Here is a 19,321-nt window from a genome sequence, read left to right on the forward strand (position 1 = left end):
GGGACGACAGAGGGAGAAAAAGAGAAAGGGAGAAGAAAGATCATTGAAAAAGAAAACCGTTCTCTGTTAGGCAGCCCGGAACTTAAAAGACCTCGTTAAAAAGCAACGCAAAATCAGCCCCTCCTCCTGCAAACCTCTCCTGATTACTAACCAGCATTTTGTAGTCAATCTGTTGGCGGATCAGTTTGTCTTCACTTAATGAATATCTGGCTTCTCCTGTGATGGCGTCGATAGGACCCTTCTCCATCTGCTGTTTGATGGCACAGTACAGCATGAACAGCGGTTCTCCAGCACATTCCTGAGGGAGGAAGAAGAATACAACATAGACCAGTGGTTTGCTATAACCTCTACCCTGCTCCGATGTATTCCTCCATTCAAAAGTTTAGAACAGCAAGAGTCTATCACAAAGTACAATCCTGAGGAAAGAAACTACACAAAAAATTTTTTACTTTAGGAACCTCTAGTCCAAAAATGAGAGTTGGCTGACTTTCAAAACTGATGGCTACAGTCAGGGCCGACCCAACCATTACACAAAATAAAGTGATCACCTAGGGCAGCAGCAAAGAGCAGCTTCAGTCGAAACAAAACAACAGATTCTGACAGTAACACAAACTCAAAAAACATCAGGACAAACTTTAACCTGCATTTTTATAGGATGTGTATATGGAGACCATGATTATTGAGTGTAATTACCAAAATTTAGCTGGGGAAGTACAGACAAGAGGCATGAAAGTTAATTGAGGAGGGTTGTAAGGCTGAAGGTTTGCCTAGGGTACACACTACTCTTGCACTTAAAGAAAATAACTCACTGCTCTCAAAAATTAACAGCAGTGAGGGAGAAACAGAAGCTAAAAACATCTACAGCTTTTCAAGTAGGGGTGTTGGCTTTTTACTTTCAAATGGGGATGTGCTAAGGTTAATGGTCTAATATTAATTTATTTGACATCATTTATATGCCACCTTTAAACCACCATCAAAAGCGGTTTACAACATACAAAAATAACACAATTAAATGTATGTTGATTTTATTGTATTTGTTCTGTTGATTTATAATTGTGTTTGGATGTATTTAGTTTTACATTTTCTGTCTTGGGTTTTATTTTATGTAGATACGTTGCTAAGACCACATGAAGCTTTTTCATAAAGGCAGTACATGAGATATAAATAAATAAAATTCCCTGAAGGGTTTCTCAAAATGGTAAAGTTGAAAATGGCATACCAGTGAATAAATAAATTGGATTGTTCATGGTATTTCTCACACGGGATGATGGGACAGAGAAATGGGGGGCAGGGAGGGGGGAGAAGAAGGTAAGCTGCCAAACAAGTGCAGCATCAAAACCACAAATAAATGGTAGAGAAACAGAAATATTGTGGTGGTATCAGTTAAGCATCTGGGTGCCATGAATGTGCATTTGTATACGGTGGAGAATAGTTTACAGCTCTAGCAACCATTTGTAGGTCTAGTAGCCTTTTATCTGCTGCTCCACAGGTTCATCCTAGTTGGTAAGCAATCTTCGAGAAATGGATATCTCTATTGCTTAATTAAGAAGGTATGAGTGACACACATGGTGACAACAAACACAAGCTGTTTCCTTGAACATTCATTAACAGATTTGCCATCATGACTCCAGAACTCAAAATGAAAGAACATGCTTGCAGCTTTCAAGGAACAGAAATATGCTTCAGAAATAGCAAAGAAGTTAATAAAACACACACACACACACAAGCCAGCATCTTAATTGGCACTAAACAAGCACCTTCTAACAGAAGATGGCTTAACTAAAGCCAACTAACTTCTTGTTCTCTTGATGGCCTACCTCATCTCTTGGTGCCAACCGAGGAGTCCTGACTACCTTGGCGGCTGGTTGAGTTGCCATGTTTTCATATAGAAAGTTCCAACCACATTGACAAGGCCTCACTCTAGCCATCTCTTTAATCAACTGATTTATATTCTTAAACCCTCTGAAAATCGTACCTCAACAGAATGGTTCAACTGCCATCAAAATAGGTTCTGAATACATTATTGAAAACCAAATAACAGGAGAAAAAAATACCAATATCTTTCATTTCCCCTGCCCCCACTTCCTTGTCCGAACACACTGTACTTTGGTGCATGGTGCAAATGCTCTTGCTGTCACCATATGCTGTTAACATCTCGTTAGCATCTGTAGTAATTAAAGAGACAGCTGCTAACAAGCAAGAGCATGCATACATCATCCCCAGACCTTCCAACAACACGCTTGTCTTTGAAATTATGTTTCATTTGCAAGCGTGGCTTCGTTAAGTCAATATGGGGAGGAACATTGGGGGAGGATGAAAAAGCAGACAACCCTATTTGGCTGTTGCCATATTTAGTAACAGCTGATTCTAGTAATGCAAAGTAAAATGATGATTGGAGGACAACCACCTCGATCAGCAGTTACATTTCAACATGATGAGGTACTCAGATCCTCTACTGGGCATAAGGGAAGGGATGTAGTTTCAGCAGGGGGGTTGATTGCTCATAAAAACAGCTGTAAAATACATAAGCCCTGAGAATATGGCTGAAGTGGTAAAGAACAGATGAAGAATATATTGTAGCTTGTTTGCTGGTCACACCCTGATACTGTCTGTGTCTCTTTTTCAAGGTCGTTTCCATATACAGAAACAATAATTCATTTCTTCAAATTTCTGTGACACCTGACCAAAAGCATGCTGCAAGCAACTTACATCAGACAACATAAGATCAAATAGGAAATAATAAAATAACATAAAACCAAGACAAAAAATATAAGTGACTAAGTAAAAAAAAAAAAAAAACCGAAATAAACAAAAGAAACACTGTAAAAAATATATAAAATAGACAGAACCCAAACTGGTAGGACTCATGACAATAATTTTATAAAGGGGGGAAGTAATCAACATGGACCCTGTGCTGCTGAATATGTCCACTAACCAGTCACCCCCTACCCGGATAGGTTATGGAGGGCCGGGGACAGAATTAAGGCTGAACATCAACTTCCGGGTCGAAGAACATACCCTGATATTCAATGCCGGGAGCTGCGCATGCCCTGGTACTCAATATCCGGGTTAGTTCAGTCCACAGCTGTACCAGTCCCTTTCCCCCACAGGCTGAATATTGAGCCTTAGGTCTCATTGCATAAAACGGGACCCATGTATGAGTTAGTGGTAAAATAACCCATCTTAGCAGTAGCCCACTTTAATATGGCCCTAAGTGTACATTATAAAAATCTGCCAAAATCCCCTTTAGCGACCAGACAACAGTCATGGTATATAGTGCACATCACTACATCATCTGTACATTAGATAAGTTTTTGAATGCAGTTATAAAAAGACATTTTTTGTTCCACAGGAGAAAAGCTTTGTTGGATCAACACATGAACTGTATTATTCCAATTCAAACCAAGCTCTGCCGAGTGGAAAAACACAGAAGCCACTGATACACTTTAATCAAAACCAACTTCCTACTTGTGATTATTTTTAGTTATCTATTGAAAATATTATTACCCGCACAATCCAAAAGTACTTGATGGCGAACAAATCAACAACAAAACAAAGACACATCATATCAACACATAATAAAATCAGTAAACAAAGATATATCATATCACCACTAATAAAAACTTAACATACATAAAATGTGCCTATCAAATGTAAATCACTGCTCAAAATCATACTGATGTTCAATTATCCTACCCATTCCATTTGTTTCTTAAGCTAACCTCCAAAGGACTGCTGAAATAGATATGCTTTCACACTTTCTTTATATTCTGCACAATTTTGCAATGCTCTCATGTAGGTGGTAATCCATTCCATAGTTTTGGAGCCATGATTTTAAACACTGAGGATTGATACTCTTCAAGTTTAATAATTTTAAAAAGATGGTATTTACAATAATTCAAATTAGATGACCTAAGTGTCTTAAAAAGGCTGATCCGCAATGATGAGGGAAACCAGATTATTTAGCACCTTAAATTAATAGTAATTGCCACTACGTTTTGAGCTATTTTGCAAAGCTTTCAACAGATTTGTAATCAGTCCTACCAATAAACCATTCCAATAGTCAAAGCATGGTATCACCACACTTGATATTGCACTAATCAGCATCCCATCTCTGAATCATCTTCATCTACCTCTCACCTCTACCATAAAGCTTCCTTTTTTTTCAACTTTCCATCTCCACCCACTGATATAGCTGTCACAACTACGAAGTCTCTTGCCTTGGGGCAGTAACTTCTGAGAATCTACTAACTCTGAGTAAATTAGATACATTTATTCAATAAAAATAAATTTCAGAAAAAAATAAGAGGTTTCTGGTGTTTGCTACCATGCCGAGGTTATACTGTCTGGTTATCTTAGTACATACCTGCTTTAAGAAGATATTACACTTTAAGAGACCAGAATACCACATCACTTTACTCGATAATCAACCTAAAATTGGAAGGGCTAAGAAGATCTCGTAATCTTCTAATCATCTTCAATTAAAAAAAAAAATACTTGCCTAATCAATTTAGTATCTTGTGGCTTCATAGATAAAGCCAGGTCGAAAAGAACACCTACATTCCGATTTACATTAATGATGGGAACTGTTAAGTCTGCGATCACAAAACCTCGAAGTACATCATCACATGGGTAACTAGTCAAGTATTTGTGTTTTTGCAAAAATGATTAGCATGTAACTACTGATTCACTGCATTTAAACAAAGCCTTAGCATTTGAAACACATCCTCCACGTATTTATCAATTGTGATCAGAAACTGTATCAGCAGCATACAATCTGAATTTCAAACCTAAACAGTTCAACAATCAGCAGAGAGATATTAAAAATATATTAAACAACATTGCTGATAAAGAAGAGCCTTGGGGAATATCTACACTCAACTACAGAGGATTTAACCTGATCCTTTAAAAGGACGAATTTCCTCCCTGTTAAAAATGATGAAAACCATGTCAATACCAACTCACTGAGACCTATGGATTTCAAACGATTAAGCAATATTTTGTGATCAATTGTGTCAAATGCTACAGAAATTTCCAAATTCACTAAAAAAACCAAGCGTTTATCCTTATCAAAACCTTCCTTAACTGTATCAACAATTGAAATCAGCAACGTCTCTGTATCATGCAGAGCGAAAGTCAAATTGATGCATGTCTAAAATATTCTGATGTTCAAGAAAATCTAATAATTGTTCATAGACTAGCTTTTCATCAAGTTTTGCAAGAAAGGGTAATGATGATATCAGTCTATAATTAACTACCAAATTTGGATCTAAAGAGGAATTCTTCAGCAATGGCTGAACAACTGTAATTTTTAGCAAATCAAATCTAGTCTAAATAGGATCCTTGGTGCAGTGCATCATGGGAGCCAAGTGCAGCAAAAGCTCCTGAAAATGAGTCAAAAGGCTATTAACAGAAAGTAGCCAGTGAATGAGGCTGTGGATTTCTTTCTGAAAATGAACGGGAAACCAGGGAAGAGGAATTCCCCACAGCAATATGACAAAATCCTCCAACAGTACACAAAACAAGCTTTATTGGCAGGATTTAACTCATCAAGCACCTAATACCATGAGTTTTTGAACATTTCAACGTTTTTCTCTTTGCCTTGAATGTCTCTTTTAGAGGGTGATATATACGCGCTACTCCACGCCTCAGGAAGCACAAGGCCTCGGTTTTCATGCCAAGAACTGTCATCAATGCTTTTATAAAGCCAGCAAGACTGATCTTCTAATAAAACTATAAGAAAATGAAGCCTGGTTGTTCACATCTTTAAAAGCAATTATTATGATGTCACTGGGGAGGACTCCAGATGCCCACGATCATCGTGAGTCTCTGGCCAATAGAAAACACATTTTCAGTACTGATCACTTGTAATTCAGCTCCAGTCATTCTAATGTTCACCACCACAATTAGGTATAGTGTAAATAGTGCCTCCAATGATGGGAAAGATCCCTTGCAGCACAGGTCTAGCTTCATTAGGTGGGCTCGATAGACGGATACAGACCTAGCAAACAAAAAATGTAAACATCTGGGTAACTCATTAGTTCACTCAACTGCCGTTCAATCTCAACTTGTGCTTTATTGCAAAAAGTTGAATGAGCCTGTAAAATCTTCGTAAAAGCACATCTATGCAAATTTTTTTTTCTATCAAAAAGAAGTAGCATTCACGACAAAACCAAAGAGTGCAGTCCCTGACTGATGAAAACACAAACAGCAGCATTAAAGTTCATAGTCTGGACTTGTTAATTGAGCAGCCCGTGACCAATCAAAACACAAACAGTGTTATTGAATGACCCAATGAATGCAACTGTGAATTTAAGAAAGAGCAGATCTTGCTCCACACAAAGTCTCTGATAGGTTTAATCCAACCAACAGTGTTAAAAAGTACAGTCCTTGACCCACTAAATACAACTAACAGTGTTGAAAGTACTGTCCATGACTAACTGAACACAGCCAATAGTATCAGACAGAACAGCAACAATTGAGACCCTGTAGACAGCATAGTTCATGGGGCTTCAATACACCTTTCTTTGTCTCTTCTACTCTGGTTGAGTCTATCTAACTGCTACCATTGCCAGCAATGTTCTCATTGCTCTTGACGTCCAACCAGTCGTCTCCCTATCATAGAAACAGATGAGGGTTAGTGGGTGACTCTGCAGAGAGGTTATAAGGAAATGTTTACCTTTTTGCTAATGACAAGAAGGTCTACAACACAGTGTCCAGGAACAGACTGAATAGGAGATCTAAGAAGATTTAAGGAGGGCTCAAGTACCTGGCAGTTAAAATTCAGGGATGACAATGAAAGACTAGGAATACCCTTCAGATTAATTTTTCAAAATATACAGGGTTATGTCCGGATAAAAGCATTAAATATCTGAGTCCATGCAGACTGCCACCAATTAACTGGATAAACCCTGATGTTCAGCCCTTAACCAGTTGAGTTAAACCAGCCAAAGATAGGATTGCTATTTTTGCAGTTCTATTTGGTTACTTAACTGGTTAAGGACTGAATATTGGCACTTGTCCAGTTAAATGCTGACTCCTTCTGTAGGACCTCCAGGACCAGTTTAAATTCTCTTCGCTTTGCAAAGGGAAATGCCAACAGATCCTGGTATACAAAAATCATGGCATCTGGAAAACTGCAGGGGCCACTGGGGTGGGCTTTGTGCAAAACCAAGTCTTTGTCTGCAAAATAGGTGCATCACAACACTATATCCTGAGAATGAGTCTCAGAAACAGGCCCCAAGGCCCTGTGTACTCTTTCTAGATCCAGCTTTGGTGCATTCTCTCCAGCTCCCAAGATCTGATGACAGAGGGCCTGCACTATCACATCCACATTTTCTTGGTTGTTAGATTCTGGGATCCCCCTAAAACGTAAATTTTTCCATCGGTCCCTATTTTCAATGTCATCTAGTTTATGTTGTAGTACCTCATAATGTAACTCCATAGAACACTTATTTTGCAGGTCCAGAACTGCTTCCCTGTTCTTCAATTTGTGAATCCAAATCCTCCATTCTAGTGCACAGATCACGAATGTCTCTATAGAAGGTATCTATCCGAGAAGCCAACTCGCCTCTCATATCCTTTAATTCAGTTCTCAGCTCTTTTTAACATCACAACTTACACTGCACACATTCAAAGCTGTTAAATCGCAAGAGGACGGTGAAAAATTGCAAAAAGGACCTTAAGAGATTGAGGCATCCAAATGGCAGGTGACATTTAATGTAAGTGCAAAGTGATGCATGGAACTCAGCTTTGTAACTGGCTTCTCTTGTCTGTGAAACTTAAAATGTCTTGTTCCATATGTACATACCAGGAAATGCACGTGTAACACCCAGCATGAAACTGCTCTTTTCTGCATGTGTTGCTCTATAAAATGGCTGTTCCCGCTAGATGTGCTGCAAGTCATTTACACGTATTTTACAAAAGGCTCCATGTTCAGTGAGCTTTTTGTAAAATACCTGGGAAATCATGAACATCCCAACTTTGATCTAGACATCTTGTGAAAAACGGGGCTTACAGGTTTGAAAATTGACTTCACAGCTCCATTGCAGTTTCAGGTCTCCAGCCTGGGTACTCTGCATCCTTAGGGGAAAATAATGCTTTCTTGTACACACAAAAGGGGTGTCTAGAGAGGTCATACTCTCCACACCAGTGGTTCCCAAACCTGGTCCTGGAGGCACCTCGGCCAGGAGGCACTACCTCCACTGCATGCAAATCTCTCTCATGAATATTTATTATGGGTATTCTGACTGGGTGGGGTGCCTCCAGGACCAGGTTTGGGAACCACTGCTCTACACATTTACTTTTGTGGCAGTGTCTACCAGCAGCAATAAATAAATAAAAACTCTCACATTCCTATACCTCAGAAAACACAGACGTTAATCCCTGGGGCTTTTTCATAGACACGTATATTCTCAGAAACATAAATACGCACATACAACAGAAAAGATAAGACACCTGGCCATTGATATGGGGGTTATCATGTTCTTTCTCTCTCTGACACACACTCCTCTCCGAGTATCTTTGATACCCTAATACAGGTGTTTTCAACCCAGTTCTTGGAACACACCCAACCAGTCAAGTTTTCAGGATATCCACAATGAATATGCATGAGATAGATTTGCCTACAATGGAGGCAGTGCGTGCAGATTTATTCTCATGTATATTCATTGTGGATATCCTAAAAACCTAACTGACTGGGTGTGTCCCGAGGCCTGGGTTGAGAATTACAGTCCTAATGCACGGCAAAAAAACCCATCAGAATGCACAGATTCAAAAAAGGTTTATTGACAATATACAGCCTGATGAGGGATCGAGTTCAAACTCTGACTTCCAGGGAGGTGGGTAAAAGATGTTTGTAATCTTCACCAGCTCATTTTCAACCTTCCTCTGGCATTATATAAAGAAAATCCTATAACAAAGTGGCAGTGCAATTAAGTGGAAGGAAACATTAATTAACACAGTCTTCTCATATCAGGAGTCTTCCAGCATAATCAATATGCCAATAAAGGAAGCGTCAGAGATTTCAGAATTCATTCCCAGGGCAAAACATCGCACTGCCATAATGCTGTTCCATCCCCCTGAGCCACGATATCAGTAATTCATAGTCTTACCTTTAAGAACTTGTACAGCAGAAATGTAAACCAATTGGTCAGCATCTTCTCAGCTACAGACTCTGTCCTGAAATAGAATGCGTACAGGGGAATTAAGATGTGGAATGAGGGGAACCCTGCTATGTCTCATCACCATTTGCACCTATATTGCAGCCATGGCTGCAGGACAGGATTAAGGTGTAGGGCAAACAAGGCATATGCTTAGAAGGGCCTTCTCCAAAATGTGTAATTCAATGGCTCCCAAGACAGAACTCTGCCCTAAGTCAGCTGCTGATAGAAAGAAGAGTGGGGAAGGGGACAGCCAAAGCCACGGCTGCCCACAGTGGTCGGCCTATATTCCCCACCCCAGTGGGATTGATCTCCAGCTGGCAAACAGCACTTTTTACTTGCTGTCGGTTTTCTCTTGCAGGTACAGCCACACAGGCCAATAAGATCGATATATTTTACAGGGTGGGGGGAGATCCCAATGCACTTGTTTGCCTAGAACCCATTAGAAAATTAATCCTGTCCTGCACGACTGCCACCTAGCCCAGGTGATCCCTGAGAGGCTGTCCCAATCCTGGTTTCTGCTCCAGTGCATCCACAGAGAGGCAGAAACTGCAAGTCCATTAAGGAAATCTTCAACAACAAACTCTCCAAACATTTGAGTTGGATTTCTTTTGATTTTTGATAGAAACGCAGGTTGTTAATTACGACTACCTGCTACTTAATGAAGTTATGTGGTCACTGTGTTAGTCTACTTAGATACACAGAAGTAATGAGGAATAGAGGAGACTGTTTTAATGGACCAACTTTGTACATCTGTATCCCTCAACACGTCGATGCAATGAGCAGGGTATGTCTCTTGAGAGACATTCAGAAATTGACTAGGTTGGGCCACCAAAAAGGGTCTGACCTGCAGCTTGTCTATTACAAGTTTAAAACCCAGACACACACAGCAGTGGGGGAACAAAGTTGAAGACCTTCAAGAAGGTTACCTAAAATTAAAACAGTTCTTAATTAAGAGGCTTTATTACTTCTAATTTAACAGCTTTATAAAGCATATTAAGGTATCTCTCTGGTTCTCATGGCCCTGGGGGGGGAGGGGGAGTGATGGGAACGCTAGAAAAATGGGAGGCCTTTATTGCAAAACAAAGTCACAGATAATTAGTTCATTCTCTGTAAAATATTGATTTACTGTAATCACTGATGCGACTATAGCGAGTTGGATTTACCAGTTTGGAAGCTAATGGGATGCCAGTCTTGTAGGTGTTATCCCTTGAAGCAATATTTCTACTGTGTGTCAAGGGGTAGTCCACAACTGTACCTGAAAATCTCTGGGCTAACTAGCTCTGGACAGGAGAAGGAACGATCAGAGGCTTCTAGTGACTGCTATAGACCAGGGCAACTAGGCAAAACTTTCCTTAACCCCTACATGTGAACCGGACTTGGCAAGACAGGATGCTAGGCTCAACAGGATGTTGGTCTGACTCAGAATTACTCCCAAAATGCATCAAGGGCTTCTAAACCTCTCTCCCCAAGGAGGTAAGTTTATAAAATTCATTTTTTTTTACATGTACGTGGCCACATATGCATGTAATATCCTCTTATAAAATACCAATTGTTGTCGAAGTACACATCATGACATGGTACTTTGCTGGGCTCTGCAAGCCATACAGAATGCAGCGGCACGTTTAATTAAAGGAGTATCAAGATCAGTACACACTGCACCAGAATTGAAAGAGCTTCACTGGTTTCCAGCGATGCATAGAGTACTCTTTAAGATTATGGTATTGATTCACTAAGGCGTATATGCTAATATGCCCAAGTACTTTGTTAATACTTTGAATATGTATTGTCCAAAACGATCTTTAAGATCAGAAACTGCAAAGCAGTTATGCCTTCCATTGGCAATCACTATGCTGAAACTTGAACACGTGCTTGTTCTGTTGCAGGACCTATATTATGGGACAGGGTCCCAGGACATTTAAGACTTTATGCTAATATTCAGCAGTTTAAATGATTTTTGAAGACACTCTCTTATAACAGCTTTTTTGGCGGGATGAAGTTTACCGAGTTTCTTACTGCTATTCTTTAGGATTCCGCACGGAATAGTGCCACGATTTGGGTTTCTGCCAGGTACTTGTGATCTGGTTTTGGCCACTGTTGGAAGCAGGATACTGGGCTAGATGAACCACTGGTCTGACCCAGTATGGCTGTTCTTATGTTCTCATGTTTTGAAACTTGAAAAGAATGCGCATGGTTCCAAACCCTGTCCTACAGCGGGAAAATCACAGAAACGGCTTTGAACACTCACCCTTGAAGAAACCAATTCACTGAAGCACAGTAGCCCACACTAACATTGAGTGATACGCATGGCACTGTCATTTAGGGGCCCTTTAACTAGGGGGCAAAAATGCTGCAAGTCCATGGGCCACATGGCAGTTAGCACGCTTGGCGTTAGTAAAAGGGTCCCTGGGTGACCAGGGCCTGCAACAATTAATGCGTGCATTTACCTTTTAGTGTTACTGTGGTTACCACGCATTAGGGAATAGGCCTTGGAGGTGCGGAGAAGGCTTTCGACCATAATTCAGAGGATACTACAGGCAGATTTGCCGCATCAGCACCTGCTTTTCCTCGCTATCCTAGTCATCTGTGCAGCTTATTGACTGGACTCATTCAAGACTTCAGTTTATGCTGCTTGGCTCATAGCACTTTGAAGTACAGCTTCTCTCCAGCTGATCTGAGACTGTGTCTTAGAAATTCCAACAAAGACGTGGTTTTAGATAAATGGTAAGGCAAATCATCTCACAAGACAAAGACTTAGAAGAACAGACATAAAATACCCAGAAAATGGTAAGAGGCATGACGGAATGCACACGGGAGGTGTAACGCAGCAGGCAACAACTTCGATATCCAATTAATGTTTTCTAATCCAAAACAGAGTTCAAGCCGTTTTGCAATTAAATATTTCCAGCACGCACATCCAGAAACAGTCAAGCAGGTAGCATTTTTCTGATGCCTGAAACTGCAGGAAAGTTTCCAACAGTCAAAGGAGGAAAAAAAATAATGTTATGGTTATGAAACTGTAGTTGAGCCAACTGAGACATAGGGATAAAATGATTTGTCTGCAGTCATAGAAAGTGAAGAGGATGTGGCCTTCTGGCCCCGGAGATTTCCTGCCTCAGAGGTGTAAACTTGAAAATATACCGCCTTCCCCTTCTGTGGTGGACGGTGGTACAGCACATGAACAGAGTGACAAGCTGGGTAAATAGTGATACAGAGATGGCATGAAATACACGGAGAGAGGAATCCTCTGAACTTGAACTCCCAGTTTCCATCAAAACAAGTGGAGGAGTGGCCTAGTGGCTAGAGCACTGGGCTTGAAAGTCCAAAGAGAATGCATGTGTGTGGAGAACTAAAAAAAATCCCACGGAGGAGCTCAAGGAGAGGAGAAAAGTGGGAACTGAGACTGCGGGTTCCAGAGACTCTTTTGTGATTTTTAAATAAACCTTGTTTTAATTCAAGACATTGTGTGCTCCGGTCTCTGGAACCCGCGGTCTCACTTTCCACTTTTCTCCTCTCCTAGAGCACTGGTCTTGACATCCACAGGTACCCGTTTCAAATCCCACTGCTGTTCCTTGTGATCTTGGGTAAGTCACTTAGAGGGGCATAATCGAACGTCGCCGGCCAAAGAGATCGCCGGTGATCTATGTTGGCGGCGGCGCTACAGCTGGCCGGAACCGTATTATCAAAAAAGATGGCTGGTCATCTTTTTTTCAATAATACGGTTTAGCCTGGCCAAATGCCGTGGAGTTCGCCGGGTTTGTTTTTCAGCGATAATAGAAAGTTATGTCGGCCATCTCAAACCCCGGCCAAATTCAAGGCATTTGGCCGTGGTAGGAGCCAGCATTTTTAGTGCACTGGACCCCCTGACATGCCAGGACACCAACCAGCCACCCTAGGGGTCACTGCGGTGGACTTCAGAAAAGCTCCCACGTGCATAGCTCCCTTACTTTGGCAGCTGAGCCCCCCCAATCCCCCCCTCAAACCCACTACCCACAAATGTACTGCACCCACTAAAATTGCTCCAGGGACCTGCAAACAGCCTCTAGGACTTATTGCTGCTGTATAACTTGGCACACCAGTTCACACCTGAAGACTAATCTCTCTGAAAAAGTCCTTTCTTGAAATAAGCACGTTTACTCACAGTTAACTGCAGATCAGAGGTTGTGCCCCACTGGCAAAGAGTCCCCTGGTACTAAGATTAGCAGTAGGTCAGAGCTGGCACAATGGTGTACAATGCCCTATTTCAGCACCATTCAAGGTAAGAACTACGTTCTCTAACGTGGGTAACACAGGAAAGGGAACTAAAACTTGCTTACAAAAATGGCCACTACCGCATGGACTACAACAGGAAACAAAACAGGGCACACTCTGACCCAGTTAGCAGGGGGGAAAAGCACCATGGGAGTAGAGCCCAGTACCCTACACCCACCACAATGCATTGCTAATGTGATTCTGCAGGGCACCTAACAGAAAAGGTGTCACACTCACCCGAGAGCCACATCGCAACCAGGGAAAGGCTGTCAGAGGATACAACACATTCTGTTGTCATGGAGGTGGGTACGGCATTTGAGGCTGGCAAAAAAGGTTTTTAGTTTTATTTTTTTTTAGTTTGGAAGGGGATTGGTGACCACTGGGGGAGTATGGGGAGGTCATACCCCATTCCCTCCAGTGGTCATCTGGTCAGTTGGGGCACCTTTTTGAGGCTTGGTCGTGAAAATAAAAGGACCAAGTAAAGCCAGCAAAATACTGCTTAACGCCGCTTTTTTTTTTCATTATCGGCGAAAGCCGGCCATCTGGTAGCCACGCCCATGCCCCGCCTTCGCTAATATACCGACACGCCCCCTTGAACTTTCACCGGCGAAGCGACGGGAAAGCGGCGATGCAGTCAAAAATGCCGCTTTCGATTATACCGATTTCGCCGCTTTTAAGAAATCGCCGGCCATCTCCCGATTTGTGTCGGAAGATGGCTGGCGATCACTTTCGATTATAAACTGGTTAATCCTCCACTACCTCAGGAACAAACAGATTGTGAGCCCTCCAAGGGCAGAGAAATACCCAGTTACCCGAATGTAACTGACTGTAAACTACTACCAAAATAGGTGTGAGCAAAATCCAAATAAATAAATACATGAGACCAAGCAAATTCACCAACAGTCTGTGGAAGTACAATAAAATAAACACTGGATACTTGCTGCATGAAATAATCTATGGTGAAGCCCTGGGTTATATGATTGATTTACTTGATCTTCCGGCGAGGAATAGAATCAGATCGTATCGTAATTATATGAATCTTCATTATCCCAGTTGCATTGGTCTTAAATTCAAAACCGCCTACACGTCTAATTTCTCCTACTTGGGAACGCAGATGTGGAATGCATTACCGAACTGTGTGAAAACGCTGCATGATCATCAAGACTTTCGGCGATCTTTAAAGACCTTTCTGTTTTGTACGGCCTACCCTACTGTTGCTACTCAATAGATCCTACATTACATTGCCTCAAAGGACAACATCACTCCTTCTTATTTTGTACCTTATTTTACACATGTACCCCTTCCTTACCTGATCCTATTTCTTATTGTCTTGTAAGCCACATTGAGCCTGCTTGTGTGTGGGAAAATGTGGGATACAACTGCTGCAAATAAATAAAAAGCAAAAAAAGGGGGGGGGGGAAGGACAGTTTTAAGACAGCAGCAGCTGCATTTCAGTGAGTATCAGAGTGTAAACTTTTCTTGATTTGGTTAAGCAAATAAAACTTTACCCTCAAAGCTCCAGAAAGCCTCTATGCAAGGCTTTATGGATACTTTTGTTTTTTGTCTGGCGCAGCTATCAAGATCAAGCAGGGCATCCCTGGCCATCTCTTCACCGGTGGTCTGGCATCTAACTTTAGGATGGATGGATCTTTAAGCCCTGAACAAGGCACCTTCCTCCGCTGGCATCAGCTGTAAGCCTAGTGGACACCTTCTCCAACTTGGTTGGATACGCTTGTGTCGAGTGTAACGCAAGGGGAATGTTCTGGATTTGGGATGGGAGTTCAGTGCAGCCCCTGGGTCAACCTTTAAGCTCGGTGCAGTCTAGAGAAGAGGCTGTTTGGGAATTGGTTCCCCAGAGGAACCTGCAGTGGAGAAGGAACTACTGGAGATTTCTCCTTCCCTACCCATTGGTGCTTCTTTCCCTAACTCGCCTGAAGGAGTTTACCTTAGAAATAATATGACAAACTCTTTCTGACTTTACAGGTCTCAGCTCTAAATGCCTCTCTGCAACAAAATGCTATTAAGACTTCACAGAATAAGGCTCGGATGGCATTACTGATACCAGGTTGGCTGAACAAGGAACTAAACTGCAGTCCATGCAAGTACTGAACTGTGCTTTAATGAAAGATAACTGTGCTCTGCGTAGGACGTTGAAGAACACTGAAAATTCAGTTCGAAATTATAGCATACATTTAATAAATATTCCAAGAGTCCCTACGGTTTTCCCTAAAAATGCATTCAAACGTTATATGTGGGAGGTGTTGAAAATTCCTGGTGAATCTATGCCTACAGCAAAATGGTTTCACTGGGGATTTGATTGGAGGCTGCAGATGGACACTTTGAATGTTTCAACTATGTTAGAGGTTTCAGATGTACAACCTCTTCTCCCTGGGACATTAATAGTCACACTGGTAACTGAGCACAGATCAGGACCAGCTCATCAACGTGTGTTATTTCTAGGATGCTCAGTAAAGATCTTTCCCAACTTGACGAAGGAAACCAACGGAGAAGGAAAGAATTTATTATACTTCGACCTGGTGCATTGCAGGTAGGGGCACTTTTCTTTCTAAAATATCATTGTAAATTAAGTTGTTAAGTACAGATCTGTAAAATATGTATTCTCTGAGCCGGCCAAGCTGTCAGCCTTTGTCAGCGGAAGGCAGGTACTAGGGGAGACCTGCAGTTCAGCCTTCCAGATCTTAGATCATTATATAGTACTAGTAAAAAAGGCCCGTTTCTGACACAAATGAAACGGGCGCTAGCAAGGTTTTCCTCGGAGTGTGTATGTTTGGGAGAGTGTATGTGAGAGTGACTGTGTGAGAGACAGAGTGAAAGTGTGAGTGTGTGTGTGTGAGAGAGAGAGAGAGAGTGAGTCTGGGTGTGAGTGTGTTTGTGAGAGTGTGTGTGTGTGAGAATGAGAGTGTGTGCAAGTGTGTATGTGAGACACAGTGTGAGAGAGAGTGTGTGTGTGTGTGTGCGAGAGAGAGTGTGTGTGAGACACAGATTCTCTGTGAGAGTGAGTATATGAGACCAAGCGAGTGTGTGAGTGACTGTGTGGCACATAGAGAGTGAATGTGATACAGTGTGAGACAGAGTGTGTGAGAGTGTGAGTCAGAAAGACATTGTATATGAGAGTGTGAGCCCTGCCCTCCCAATCCATGCCCATCTGTCCCCTGCCCCCTCCATTCATCCTTTTCCAGCAATTCCCCTCTCTCCCTGAGCCCTGCCCTCCCAATCCGTGCCCATCCATGCTACTCTGTCACATGCCCCCTCCATTCATCCCTATCCAGCAATTCCCCTCTGTCCCTGAGCCGTGCCCTGCAATCCATATCCATCCATGCCCATCTGTCCCCTCCATTCATCCCTATCCAGCAATTCCCCTCTCTCCCTGAGGCCTGCCCTCCCAATCCATGCCCATCCATGCTCCTGTCACCTGCCCCCTCCATTCATCTCTATCCAGCAATTCCCCTCTCTCCCTGAGCCCTGCCCTGCAATCCATATCCATCCATGCCCATCTGTCCCCTCCATTCAACCCTATCCAGCAATTCCCCTCTCTCCCTGAGCTCTGCCCTCCCAATCCATGCCCATCCATGCTCCTCTGTCCCCTGCCCCTCCATTCATCCCTTTCCAGCAATTCCCCTCTCTCCCTGAGCCCTGCCCTCCCAATCCATGCCCATCCATGCTCCTCTGTCCCCTGCCCCCTCCATTCATCCTTTTCCAGCAATTCCCCTGTCTCCCTTCCATGTCCCCCCCCTCGCATCCATGCTCCTCTCTCTCCCATGTCCCAGCCTGGCCCGGCCTCTTCTCCCCCCCCCCCCCCTTCGCATCCATGCTGTCGTTTCTCCCCTGCCCTCCTGTTCCCATTGTTCAACTTTACTGGCCACCCTCTTCTCTCCCCCCAACATCTCTTTTTGTTTTTTTTTTCTTTTTAAATTTACCTCCGTGGCGGTTCCGGCAGCGCAGTGTCAGGGAAGGAGGCGGCGCTCCCGACGTCTAGCCTTCCCTTCGCTGTGTTCCGCCTTCTTCTGACGTCATCCTTGACGTCAGAAGAAGGCGGAACACAGCGAAGGGAAGGCTAGAGACGTCAGGAGCGCCGCCTCCTTCCCTGACGCTCCGCCCTCGACGTCAAGTTTGACGCGTGGGCGGGGCAGACACAAAGTGATCTCACCCCCTTCACTTTTGGAACGTTGGGTAAGTGAGGCTTCATTCGAACGTTGGAGGTGCGTTTTATATAGAGAGATGCCTGAATAGGTAAATGCATTCTCTCCTCTTTGGATGACTGATTTAATAATTTGCCATTTAATGTTTCTTTTGGATCTCTCCTCCCATTGTGGACTGCCTTCCTAAAGGAAAAGTCCATAGACTAATATTAAAATGGACTTGGGGGAAAATCCATTGCTTTATTTCTAGAATAAGCAGCATAAAATGTATTGTACTGTCTTGGGATCTTGACAAGTAGTTCTGACCTGGATTGGCCACTGTTTGAAACAGGATGCTGGGCTTGATGGACCTTCAGTCTGTCCCAATAAGGCAATACTTATGTACTTATGACTGGATTCTTGTCTATCTGCTTTCTTGCTGTTTTCTGGGTAGCCTGTTGAGTGCAATATTCAGCACTTAACTGGCTATGGTGTGCCACATAAAAATAGGACTGACTTTTAGAGTGGAGGAGTGGAGTGGAGAAATAACCTAGTGGTTTGTGTAGCAGACTTTGATTCTGGGAACTGGGTTCAATTCCCCCTGCAGCTCTCCTTGTGACTCTGGGCAAGTCACTTAACCCCTCCTTTGCCCCAGGTACAAAATAAGTACCTGTATATACTACATAAACTGCTTTGAATGTAGTTGCAAAAGCACATAAAGACACTGTATTAAGTCCCATTTCCCTTTCCCTATTTGAGATTCTACATGAAATGTTGCTAGTGGAGGAGTAGCCTAGTGATTAGTGCAGTGGAACATGGAATGTTGCTACTATTTGAGATTCTGTTGCTACTATTTGAGGTTTTACATGGAATGTTGCTATTTTTTGAGATTCTGTTGCTACTATTTGAGGTTCTACATGGAATGTTGCTACTATTGGAGGTTCTACATGGAATGTTGCTAGTGGAGAAGTAGCCTAGTGGTTAATGCAGCAGACTTTGATCCTTGGGAACTGGGTTCAATTCCCACTGCATCTCCTTGTGACTCTGGGCAAGTCACTTAATCCTCTACTGACCAAGGTACAAATAAGTATCTGTATATACTATGTAAACCACTTTGAATGTAGCTGCAACGACCACAGAAAGGCAGTATATCAAGTCCCATTCCCCTTCCCTTATGTGGTCCTATTTATGCGGTGACCTTGACCATTTAAGTGCCACTTAACTGGCCAAGTGCTGATTCCGTTCCTGGAATGCTCCCAAACTAACTGGTTTCCCAGGGGCATTTGCAGAAGAAAAATGGTGCTAGTGGTATGTTTTGCCACATAACAGATTTTTTTTAAAAGCCTGTATTTGCAGCACTATTAAGGTCACACAAACACAGAGCAGCGGTATCGCTCACCTCCTCAGCAGCAGTTTAGGATGATTCTTGCTCTCCAAGTTCTTCTCGATCAGATCCGAGAGGAGCTGCTTGAGGACACCAGTGGCATATTCCATCTCCCCCTGCAGAGCCGTCATGATCAAGGATGCCACGTTACCACGGTCACGCATGGAGAAGCTGCGCTGAGCTTCCAAGGTGCGGATGAAGGTCAGAAGGAAGTGCTTCTTGTTCAAAAGCTGTCCAAACAGACTCAGCGACTTTTCTACATTTGCCTGCACCTAAAAATACAGAAATAAAGTACTGCTAGACAGGATTGTCCTGAGAAATGACAACAGCCAGAAGTCATCCATACCAATCTAATACCAGTCCAACTCCAACAGACACAGTGACAG

The 19,321-nt window shown here is 42.6% G+C and overlaps 1 protein-coding gene across 2 annotated transcripts in view; it reads right to left on the minus strand.

Moving 5' to 3' along the window:
* PLXNA1 (plexin A1) overlaps positions 1–19,321 on the minus strand; it is a 551,734-nt gene that overhangs the window by 53,426 nt on the left and 478,987 nt on the right. For both annotated transcript variants that reach the window (XM_030205992.1, XM_030205991.1), the window contains exons 22-24: positions 18,951–19,207; positions 9,114–9,180; positions 152–298 (exon numbers count right to left, since the gene is read on the minus strand). In XM_030205992.1, the coding sequence (XP_030061852.1) occupies positions 152–298; positions 9,114–9,180; positions 18,951–19,207 (471 nt within the window). The remainder of the gene's footprint in view (positions 1–151; positions 299–9,113; positions 9,181–18,950; positions 19,208–19,321) is intronic.

This window comes from Microcaecilia unicolor, chromosome 6 (assembly GCF_901765095.1).
Source record: "Microcaecilia unicolor chromosome 6, aMicUni1.1, whole genome shotgun sequence".
Lineage (NCBI taxonomy): Eukaryota > Metazoa > Chordata > Amphibia > Gymnophiona > Siphonopidae > Microcaecilia > Microcaecilia unicolor.